Source organism: Oculina patagonica, chromosome 12 (assembly GCF_052425735.1).
Source record: "Oculina patagonica isolate OP01 chromosome 12, crgOcupat, whole genome shotgun sequence".
In the NCBI taxonomy this organism is placed as follows: domain Eukaryota; kingdom Metazoa; phylum Cnidaria; class Anthozoa; order Scleractinia; family Oculinidae; genus Oculina; species Oculina patagonica.
Genome location: NC_135769.1, coordinates 27,149,188 through 27,160,441, shown reverse-complemented (window position 1 = coordinate 27,160,441; position 11,254 = coordinate 27,149,188). Strand labels below are relative to the sequence as shown.

Below are 11,254 nucleotides of genomic sequence, written 5' to 3'. Positions count from 1 at the left end.
AGCTGAGCAAATTATATACACTCTAACTTGTGAAAAGTACGATTTTTATTTATAGTGCATTGTTAATGTTGTAAAATAAGGGTGGGGGGGGGGGGGGGGTCCCTTCTTAACCACAGATCCAGAGTAGTTGCTAAGGGATTGCTGAAGATTGTATTTTGTGTCAAGTGATCATTGTGTTGAAGCATTAAGTAACCCTAAATAGTGAACTTTCCATTTAGGAGAATGCCTGCTTTGAAAAAAATTGAAACAATTGACATCTCTTTGTAAACGGGTAAAAAATGTGTGAAGTGCGATTGCTGAATAGAATGTTTTGCATAATGCTGTGGTGATGTCCACCCTAAAATTTTCATTATTTAATTCTGAATAAGGTATTACATACATGTACGTCATAGTTTTTTTTCAATAACTAGATTAGAATAGAATCTCAATTTTTACAAATGTCATCATTTAAATAACTTGTTATTTATATTCAGTTGGTGTTCAGGGTAATAACAAAAGCACCTGTTTGTATGATCACATTGTTTCTTGTCTAAAAATTTGCCATTCTTGTCCCCAGAGCGGCTTGTCCCTCTTAACCAGTTGAGCCTGGGGCACGAAGAACAAGTGGCTCTGGGGACACATGATTTGATTGGCTAGATCTTTAACAAAGGCAATTGCAAATCAAATCAACCGTTTTAAAATCCCTTTGTTGTAAGGGATTTTACTTTGGTTTATTTGATTGGCTAGATTTAAATTTTCTTTGTTAAAAATCTAGCCAATGAAATCATGTGTCCCTAGAGCCACTTGTTCTTTGTGTCCCAGGCCTCGTCAGCTTAAAGGGCCAAAAGGTCCAAGCGGCTCTGGGGACGAAAATGGAAATTTGCTTAACTACAAATAACAGGCCAAATTATTAGCATCACAGCAAAAGCTTAGCTTTATATTTCATGTTGATTAATTTTGGAGTAGTGATGTTTGACCTGCTTGTTTCCATTGTTCAAATGGAGACTATTTTATGTGCACTATGGAATGGAAAGAATAGAATATATGAATAGAATTGAACAGAATAAATAATAGAATAGTAACAACATATTTATCTGAGTGTTAATTTTTTTTTTTTGAGAGAGAGAGCTTTAGAGTGTCCATAATAAATCAAATGCACCAGATAGTAAAAACTTTGAATTTTTATTACAAATAGAAAATATCTACATTCCACCAAAGAAAAAAATACATGTCTGTACATAAAAGGAGTAGTGACCTTCTGTAATAAACGTAGTGTTAATTAATAAAGAAAAACAATGAAAAACAATGTTTTTTCTCTTACTTGAAAATTAATTAGTAACAAGGTTAACCTATGTAACTACAGTGGAACCTCAATTTAACGAACCTCTATATAGGGGAGTCCTCGATATAACGAACAATATTGTTTGCCCCAGTAATAGTAAAGCATATGGTAAAGAACCTTGATATAACGAAACCTCGTTATAACGAACATATTTTGGCAGTCCCTTGGCCTTTCGTTATATTGAGGTTCCACTGTATACTGATTTATAGATGACAATGCTCTGACCAAACATACCATCTTTAGAAAAATTCTTCTCATGCTTAATTATACATGTAAATACAGTTGATTATTTGCTAACAGAGCCTCCTGCAAGCAAAACTTAGGGTGCATTCCTTTGGGATGATTCGCATCAGGATCAGTGATCCAAGATCCGTTTGATCATGGTGCATAAAAGGAACTGACGAATCCACTCTGGGCAAGAATTCATGGATTCCTTTGATGCACCGTGATCCGACTGATCTTGGATCATCGATTCTGCGCCAGATCATCCAAAATGAACATACCCTTAATCATGGTCCCAACTGCATACGAACACTACATTTTAAACCTCCTGAAGCGAACATTTCTCCTAAGTGGGCACTTTTAGGTCGCAAGTGTGTATATGTTTATCACCTGTTCCAGGTGTTCGCTTAATTGGGGATAATTGCGAAGAACGGCAATTTTTTTTTTCTCTTGCTGTTCTTCCTGCTGCTTCCCAACTTACTGAATTTCTGGAACATGCTATCCTGACAGAGAAGAGTCTGTGCATTAAGTATTGTTTTTCCACAGGAAGTATTTAGAGCCCCATTGATTGTATAGTAAGTTGTTCTTTCGTAGTTCTAAAAGCCTCTTCTTCTGACCCAGAATTCAGATATCCTGGGCAGCATACTACTCGAGAAAAATTTCTAGATCCTAACTATACAAATTTATTAATAAGAAAAAAGCTTCATTACTTATCAAAAAAAAAAAAAAACAGCAGCACCACCTGTTTCTTCGCTTTTTAGATAGAAAATATACAATACCTTTCAATTCAGTTGCACTGTTTTAACATAATTACCTTATAACATGTAATCCCAACACATGCAGGTACATTTTTTAATTTTTATCTACTGCATCTTAAAATTCTTCTCAACCCTCTGTCCTGTTATGTTTACATTTATTCCCCCATACCTATATTTAGTCATTTCTTGATCACAGAACATGTTTCTGAGAAAAGCAAGTCATTTCCCCTTGGCAGACACATTTGACACCACTGCAAATTCAAGCATGTAAGTCACAAGACAGTGACTGTTCACCGACTAAACTAACATTATAGAAAAATCTAGCCCAAATACACATAAAAATTTTCTTTTTGTTATTTTTCATTTTTTTGTTCGAAAAAAATTTTCGCCTCTTATGTCCTAGTGTGAACCACCGAAGACCAGAAAGGAGATTTTTGCATGTTGATACCAAGGTTTATAGGGCTATTACATTACTTTATAAGTAATTTGACTGTGACCTGGGAATTACGATTGAAGGAGATCTCTTGAGGGATGTCATCTGTAATACCACATGACTTGGAACTGCAGTAGAACATGCCTTGTCCAGCAGGCTGTTAAATTTTAAGACTTATGACTTTGGATCATGGAAATCGCCCCAGCCATGGAAACACCTTGTGAAATGATGTGGTTCTTTTCCTCTGAACGTACAGCGCAGCTTTCTTATTGGACCACTATCCAGCTGCATAAGGTGTTGAATATATACCTGATAAAAATAATTTCAAATTTTCAGTGCAAAAAGCATTAACACAACCACAATCCAGCTGCATATAACTCAAATGCATACAAGATGCTGAAGTATGTACCATTCTGACTAATAATTAGTCAACGTATCACACTGGCCAGACTGAAAAAAAAAATCAGTGAACAGTTGACACTGAACTGACATTACGGATCACATCTGATCTATTCATGGTCAAAGACATTGCCTAGCAGAGACATGATGGTTTATACCTGCCAACTTTTTCTGGGTCAAAGGCGTGAGTTTTTTATCCTGAGAGTGCCAGTATATCCGAAGATTTCCGAAGACGTCCGAAGTATTCCGAAGACATTCCGAACGTATCACGGTTCCAGTCCAAGGATGTGTTTTGCTAAACACGACCTTGTTCCCAATGCATTTCTTGTCAAAACTCGGCTGAGATTTCGGGGAAAGTATCGTCGTTTACTCAATTTATACGGAGTTTTAGTTTCTTGCATTTTTTTGAGTTTACATTTTCTTGAAAAGTCAACTAGGCGTGAGAAATTGGTTCAAAAGTGTGAGTTGGCGTGAGATCGAAGTTTACAACTCGCAGGCCCCCCGTGAGACTTGGCAGGTATAGATGGTTATAAAGAAAATTGTCAACTGGTGGATAGCATTAATTCACTGCAAAATTCTTACAACTCAAAGTAATTAATGTCAATACCTGGGCACTTTTGATGGCCATTTTCCTTTCAACATCACTGGACTGTGGTCCCATCCAAACAAAGACCTGGATAGGGAGAAACAAGAACACAAACATCGAGCACGGGTTACATAATTGCACATAATCACAACTGGAATATAATTATGATAGCAAGAAGGTCAAACCTCATGTCCTGTGTCCAGAATCATGACATCGTCACTTGCCAAGTCATCCTATTAAGTAAAGTCCCAAGAAAGAAAACAATTTAATCATGCAACTTGGTAGGTAGCAGAGTTACGATTATTTGAACACTGGATTATTATTTTGCGGTTATGACCATTTGATTCAAAAGACAAATCCTTGATTCTGGATTTCAATTTTTATGCCAGATCCAAAAATTTCTTACCCAGACCATGCTAAAAGACGTTTTCACAACTTTATGAGCTAAAGATGCTTTGACTCCAATTTTTTGGCAGAATATTCATATTAGAAAGGCCATCTAGATTGTAACAAGATTGAAAATTTGAACCCACCTGACAAAAATCTGAACATTTCTCAGATACAGAAAAGTATCCCTTCTCATTGGAACAGCGGAACAAACGAACATACTTGATGTACTCTGCAGACTGAATATATATGGAGAATTACATATCATGACAAATCTTGGTAACACCAGGGATTGAACAATGACAGGATCTTGACAACTAAAAAACAGTCCTTTCAGGTGTGATATGGTGAAAAAGTAGTTGACAAGTAGCTTTTTACAAACTAAACAAATTTTGCCAGATTTCTCAAGCAATCTGCATAATTGAAATACAACCATTAGGTGGCTGAAGAGTATTAACTGTGAGTTTAGCATCAAACAGATGCTTCTTTCCATGCACTCAATTCTTCATGCACTTGAGGGATCCAATTGCTTGAGATTTGACACAAAAGTTTCCATACTGATGAGACCTAGTTCCACAGTAATCTGTGTAGTATCTCCAATTATTGGTTTCAAGCTGGGCATAAAAGTTTAAGCATTATTTTGTGGCAAATATAACAGACACTGCATGGGTCTCTGTTGAGCTAAGCCATGACAGTCAACTCTCTCTTAACGGACACCTCTATAAGACGGACACCTTCATAAGACGGACACCTGGTGTTGGTCCCGTCCCTGCCGTTTTTCAGTCATTTTACTGTAACTAAACTCTCTATAAGATGGACACCTTTCTAAGACGGACAGTTGGTGCCGGTCCCGAAGGTGTCCGTTTTAGAGAGAGTTGACTGTATATGGAATTTCCTTGGGTTGAATCTCAATCTACTGTCTCCTCGAGAATGCAACAGCAAGGGCTTGAACTATGTGTGTCAACCACTATGCTGATGTGTTTCCCACATCCTCTCAATGAAGTTTTAGAAATGCATACCTTGTCATATTCTTTCTTCCCTCCTACGCCCACCCAGAAGAAGTTTTCAGGTTCATCTCCTTCATTGACAATCTGAACTGTGTAGCCACTCTGTTAAACATGGGACAAAAAAAACGGTAAATAAAACTTGCACATTAAATAACAGCAGCAGCAACAACAACAACAAATCCCGGGTCAAAATATTAGTGTCAACTTACATCCCAAATTTCATTTCCAAGTTCCTTGGCATGATCAGCTTCACTTTCAGTCACTTTGCTGTTTGTTTAAGGAAGCAATGGCTTAATACATGTTTACAACTTTAAACCCCAAAATAAATGGAAGCTAAAAAAAGACTCATCCGTGAGAGGGTAAAGATGCATACCTGCCAATCCACACATAAATGATCCCATCCTCTGAGTAGTTTTCAAATGGAACTTTCAAGATGTAACTAAAAACAAAAATATAAATTGAATCTAAATTACTTCCAGCACTTAAGTTTGGTATCTAACTTTCACATGACATGGAAAGGGTTACAGGAAAGAGTTCACAAGCCATGTGGATTATAACTTCCAGTGCTTAATTCTGGTTTCCGTATCATGAAGAAACTAGGAATATTACCACTCCCCTAGCCTGCAGTGTAGGCATTTTCCATTGGCATGCGAGGTATGGGTATTAGCTCAGGATCAAGTAGATCCACCACCATGTTGGTTTCGGAAATGTGGGCGGGGAGGGGGTAGCCTCACCCCCACTCCCTAGGACGATTTTTCCTCTCTCTCCAAGCCTCTCCTGAGTTAGAAACCAAGATGGTGCCTGCCTGAACAAAATGTGCTCGCTTGCTAAAATATGCCTACATTGCAGGCTATACCACTCCTCATGGATGGGATGCTAGTGCAGTGTGTGCACACAATGCACTAGCATCCCATCCAAAGTATTGGCAAATCGCTGGCCAGGGACAACCTGACAAAAATGCTGCACAGCATTTTTGTCAGGTTGTCCCTGGTCAACGATTTGCATGCATGAATATCCGTTTTCAAATCCCTAACCTTTAATCAAAAATTTTCTTAGTAGTCAGTGCCTATCAAATTCCGTCACTGGCTTTCAATTATGAAAAAAATAAAAAGCTTCAGTTGAACTTACCAGAATTCAGAGTTAAGGTGCCTTGCATCAGTTTCAATCTATGAAAGAAATGGTCGCAAACAAAACAGTCAAATAAACTACTCTTGCCATATATAAGACAAGAATGTACTGCACTGATGTATTGCACTAATACCTGAAAGCAAAGGATTTGTCTGCAAATCAAAAGACGGAAAATGTTCAAGATTTGTACCTGGATCACTCTCTTGGCCAGAATGCCACCACTGGACCTGATGTGGTAGAATTTAGCCTTTTTCTTTTCTTCTTTACTAACTGTCTCCTTTCGTTTTCCCTATAATGTAAAGTTGAAGAAAAAGGTAATTTATACTTCAATTTCATGCAAAGTATGAAAAAAAACTCATTTCTCCTTGACCCCATTACCTTATGAATGATAAACTTTCCTTTGAAATGAGCTAGAAATCTTGGAGCCTCTTGTTGCTGAAAAAGAACCAATCAATCAATCAATCAATCAATCAATCAGTCAGTCAGTCAGTCAGTCAGTCAGTCAGTCAGTCAGTCAGTCAGTCAGTCAGTCAGTCAGTGAATCAGTCAGTCAGTCAGTCAGTCAGTCAGTCAGTCAGTCAGAAAGACGGCCAGAAAACAATCAAGGATCGAACTTGTTATATGTTTGGCAGGACAAAATTAACCTTTGACCTGTGTTGTGTAGCCTTGTATTTATATGTAAGACCTGGCCCGTGGATCAAATTTGTAAAAATTGTGAGATCTCAAAAACAGAAATCTGATTTTATGTGTCTGCTATGAAGACACATAGACTCATAAATGATCATAATTTTCCCACAAAATGCACCATACCTGTTGAGTCTTCATAACCTCTAACTTCTCACCAAACAGCATCTCAAATTTCTTCTGAAGACTGAAAAATGCACACGATACACAATTTTAGCAAAACAGGAAAGGTTGCACTTCATTTCAACTGGGATCTGGTTCAACAACTGTCAAATAAAAATCATCTAGTACAAAACAATTTTGCTGGTCTTTGTTTTAAAGATATTATGGCTTCCATGCCCATGCTCATATGGTGGAGGATGCTATTCATCAGATAAATTGTCATCCAATGGATAAGTGTTAACAAAACAAACTAAGCTATGGCCGGATAGTGATTTAACTGGTGGATAGTGTTATACATTCTTTGAACAAAAAGGGCCTGGTATGGAAGGCACCAGCATCATAGGGTCGTAGTGTATGCAGAGAGTTAAATTTTATAATTTGTGTCCTAGGCTGGTGTCTGACATCACTTAAGCTATCATGTTACAGAGCAAACAACGTTTTTACTTGTAAGAAACAAAACTGAATTTTAACCTGAATGTAAATGTTAACCAACCCATCTGGGGTGCATTTCGTCCCTGCCAAATAAAAAAACATTGCAAATTAGGATGAGTATAACCTTATAGGTAAGGTTTACCGTAAAGTTCCGTGTATAAGCCGCACCTTTTTTCTCTAAGTTCAAGTCAAAAATCGGGGGTGCGGCTTATCTACGGAAACATCTCTATTCGGAGTTCTCAACGGACTAATTAATATTCATAAAAAACTTTTCAAGACGTCACTGAACAAACAAATAACAACCTGAAAACTTTGTTGTTGTTCACTGCCTTTAAGTTCTTCTGCAAAGCTGTTTGCGGTGAAGCCTGCCGGTCACTTCGAAGCATGTCTTTCCGCCGCGTGCGAGAAAGCACCAAGATAAACGAAGTTAAAAGGGTTTAAAATGTTTTCAAACTCGGAGCGCAAATAAAATTTAAAAGCGTGAAATATTTCGTCTGATATCATCCAGACTTCATCAGTCACTGAGGTGGTGTTTTTTAAGATGAATGTTAAGAAGACATTTCACTGCCTCGGGGGAGTTAAAATTCTGTCATAAATTGGAGCTAATTCAAAACCATTGTCTCTATTTAACAAAGGTTTTCTGAGTTTTATCTCAATGGCCTCTTTTACCCGGCATTTAAAGGTGTTGATTTCGGTGGCTAACACTTTTGTCTTGCTTGTGTCTACCGAGTGGCCCTCCAGTCGACAATGTTCATGAATGGCTGACGAGTTCCTCGACTGATGTTCTTTCATTCTGGTTTCCAGTAAACGGGACGTTTCGCCAACGTACTCCTTGTTGCACTGTTCACATTGAACCTGGTACACAGTTCCGCATTTCTTTAGAATGGACGTTTTGTCCTTGACATGTACCAATTGCGACCTCAGGGAATTTACGGGTTTATGAATAAGTGTGACCTCGTGTGACTTAAACGCTCTTTGAAGGCGTTCAGAAATTCCTTTGATGTATGGCGCTGAAGCGTAGATTTTCTTCTCGTTTTCGGGCTCTTTCGTTCCAGACTTGGAATGCGGTATTGTTAGCATCCAATCTGGGTAGTTGTTGACTTTCAAAGCTTGTTTCACAACTACCCAGATTGGATGCTAACAATACCGCATTCCAAGTCTGGAACGAAAGAGCCCGAAAACGAGAAGAAAATCTACGCTTCAGCGCCATACATCAAAGGAATTTCTGAACGCCTTCAAAGAGCGTTTAAGTCACACAAGGTCACACTTATTCATAAACCCGTAAATTCCCTGAGGTCGCAATTGGTACATGTCAAGGACAAAACGTCCATTCTAAAGAAATGCGGAACTGTGTACCAGGTTCAATGTGAACAGTGCAACAAGGAGTACGTTGGCGAAACGTCCCGTTTACTGGAAACCAGAATGAAAGAACATCAGTCGAGGAACTCGTCAGCCATTCATGAACATTGTCGACTGGAGGGCCACTCGGTAGACACAAGCAAGACAAAAGTGTTAGCCACCGAAATCAACACCTTTAAACGCCGGGTAAAAGAGGCCATTGAGATAAAACTCAGAAAACCTTTGTTAAATAGAGACAATGGTTTTGAATTAGCTCCAATTTATGACAGAATTTTAACTCCCCCGAGGCAGTGAAATGTCTTCTTAACATTCATCTTAAAAAACACCACCTCAGTGACTGATGAAGTCTGGATGATATCAGACGAAATATTTCACGCTTTTAAATTTTATTTGCGCTCCGAGTTTGAAAACATTTTAAACCCTTTTAACTATGTATCCGGAGCAGGAAACCAATATTTTCAATTGTAAGATAAACGAAAGTACTCACAAGAACATTGGCCAACCGCTTCGCTTTTTTATTGACCTTCACAGCAAATGAATCTTTTGGATTATCAAACTCCTTTTCTGCATGAAGTTTTTATCCTGCTGCGGGTAGCAGTTTCCAAAATCTTTGAAAACATGGTTTCTTCCGAAGAAAGTGCGGCCATCTTGTTTTTAATGCCCAGACTCCTCTCTACATTTCAAAGCTTGGCTACTAAGCATTCATCATTCGCGTACGGTTCATACGAATTACAAGTGTTTCAGGAGTGTTTACAAGTGATAATCTCGAAAAAATGATGTCAAGAGAGCATCCAAGTTTAAGATATTGTGAACTCAAACTAAAAAGGAGGTATGACAAGTGAAATTTCGCTTTCGTAAGACTTAATTTATATTAAACAATGCAACAACTGCAGTGTCAGTGTTTTGAAACCGTGCTTGTTTGCCCTTGTTTGTTTACCAATAGAACTTCACTAGAACTTCAAACTTTATTGTCTGTACATATTTTTTCCGAAATTTGACCATCCAAATCGGGGGTGCGGCTTATCTACGGGTGCGGCTTATACACGGAACTTTACGGTATGTTATAAGCCAGAGCAAGTGCCACAAGGTTATTGAGTCATAAAAAAAAAACACAGTCAGTTCCATCTAAAATGCATGGATTACCAGTAAGTGTACAGCTAGACTGATGGTGGGTTGTGCACTACTTAGTTCAGTTCATTGCTCGGCATCCATGGTTGAGAAGCAGGGATGGCGCAGTGGTGAGACCGCTTGCCTCCCACTAAGGTGGGTTCGATTCCTAGACCCGGCGTCATATTTGGGTTGAGTCTGTTGTTGGTTCTTCTCTTTGCTCCGAGGGTTTTTTCTCCGGGTTCTCTGGTTTTCCTCCCTCCATAAAACCAACACTACTAAATTCCAATTCAAACTGGAATCAGTGGGATCAGAAGAACCACTATGTGGAAGATACCACTGTAAATTCTTATTAATTTATTCTCATTCAATTATTTTATGGTTGTTACTGACAAGATCAACACTAACTCGAGAGGTGGTAAAAATAACAGGAGGGAGTGACATATATGATGCACACAAAAACAATAATAACCTGCCAAAAGTAGACAACACATTGAAAGTCCTCCTCCTGCTCCACTGGCTCCTCATCTTCGTCATCTCCCTCAGGCTGTTCAACCGGCACCCAGTAACGACATAGGAACACATAACAGTCACCAGTATAGAAATGTCCTGAAGGGATGCCAAACAAAACATATTATGTAAAGGTTTTCCCTGTTAATAAAGTCTCACCTGCACAGTGTTTATCCCAAATTTTTGTAACATGGAGCAAGGAGGATTTTGTGAGATGTCCAGCTGCAACACAGACAACAACTAGGAGTATTGCTAAGAATTTCAACAAGAACCTTAACTTGTAAGACCACAGCAAAGATATTTGTTACATGCAACCGTTAAATTCGCTTGATATGTGTTTAAAACATTTGCAAAGGAATAAAATTAATAAGGCAAACCAAGGTAGGTAATGTCCAATTTTAATTTCTCAGTCTGCAAATGATCAAAATACTGATCACAAAAAATATTTTTCTTCTGGCACTGCAGACAAGTCTTCTTTAGCAAATAACCTTAACAAACAATTTGCAAACATTCTAATCAAATAATTTTCAAATCAACCAATTCACCTATCTCTTCTTCAGGTAAACGGACAAATTTCCTTCCCTCCAGCACAAAGCACTCCATTCCATCAAGGTCTTCATTCCATTCTTCAACAAACTGTTCCTACAATGATAAGAATTATTTTATGTGATTCTTCTTCTGCTGAGGAATAAGAGCCATACAAAGAGCAATTGGATAAGCAGCCAAACTTGTAAGATGCCAGGAATTGAGAAGCCTTGT

The 11,254-nt window shown here is 38.2% G+C and overlaps 1 protein-coding gene across 2 annotated transcripts in view; it reads right to left on the bottom strand.

Moving 5' to 3' along the window:
* Positions 1 to 1,142: 1,142 nt before the first annotated feature.
* LOC144632987 (protein flightless-1 homolog) overlaps positions 1,143 to 11,254 on the bottom strand; it is a 38,607-nt gene continuing 28,495 nt past the window's right edge. The window contains exons 42-56 of one of the 2 annotated variants that reach the window (XM_078491746.1): positions 11,041 to 11,137; positions 10,458 to 10,594; positions 7,559 to 7,602; positions 7,052 to 7,112; positions 6,620 to 6,676; positions 6,432 to 6,530; positions 6,242 to 6,279; positions 5,487 to 5,552; positions 5,323 to 5,380; positions 5,126 to 5,215; positions 4,253 to 4,345; positions 3,905 to 3,952; positions 3,741 to 3,806; positions 2,712 to 3,043; positions 1,143 to 2,621 (exon numbers count right to left, since the gene is read on the bottom strand). In XM_078491746.1, coding sequence (XP_078347872.1) covers positions 2,909 to 3,043; positions 3,741 to 3,806; positions 3,905 to 3,952; positions 4,253 to 4,345; positions 5,126 to 5,215; positions 5,323 to 5,380; positions 5,487 to 5,552; positions 6,242 to 6,279; positions 6,432 to 6,530; positions 6,620 to 6,676; positions 7,052 to 7,112; positions 7,559 to 7,602; positions 10,458 to 10,594; positions 11,041 to 11,137 — 1,089 coding nt within the window. In that variant the 3' untranslated portion in view covers positions 1,143 to 2,621; positions 2,712 to 2,908. The remainder of the gene's footprint in view (positions 2,622 to 2,711; positions 3,044 to 3,740; positions 3,807 to 3,904; positions 3,953 to 4,252; positions 4,346 to 5,125; positions 5,216 to 5,322; positions 5,381 to 5,486; positions 5,553 to 6,241; positions 6,280 to 6,431; positions 6,531 to 6,619; positions 6,677 to 7,051; positions 7,113 to 7,558; positions 7,603 to 10,457; positions 10,595 to 11,040; positions 11,138 to 11,254) is intronic. The other variant, XM_078491747.1, reaches the window with a different exon arrangement.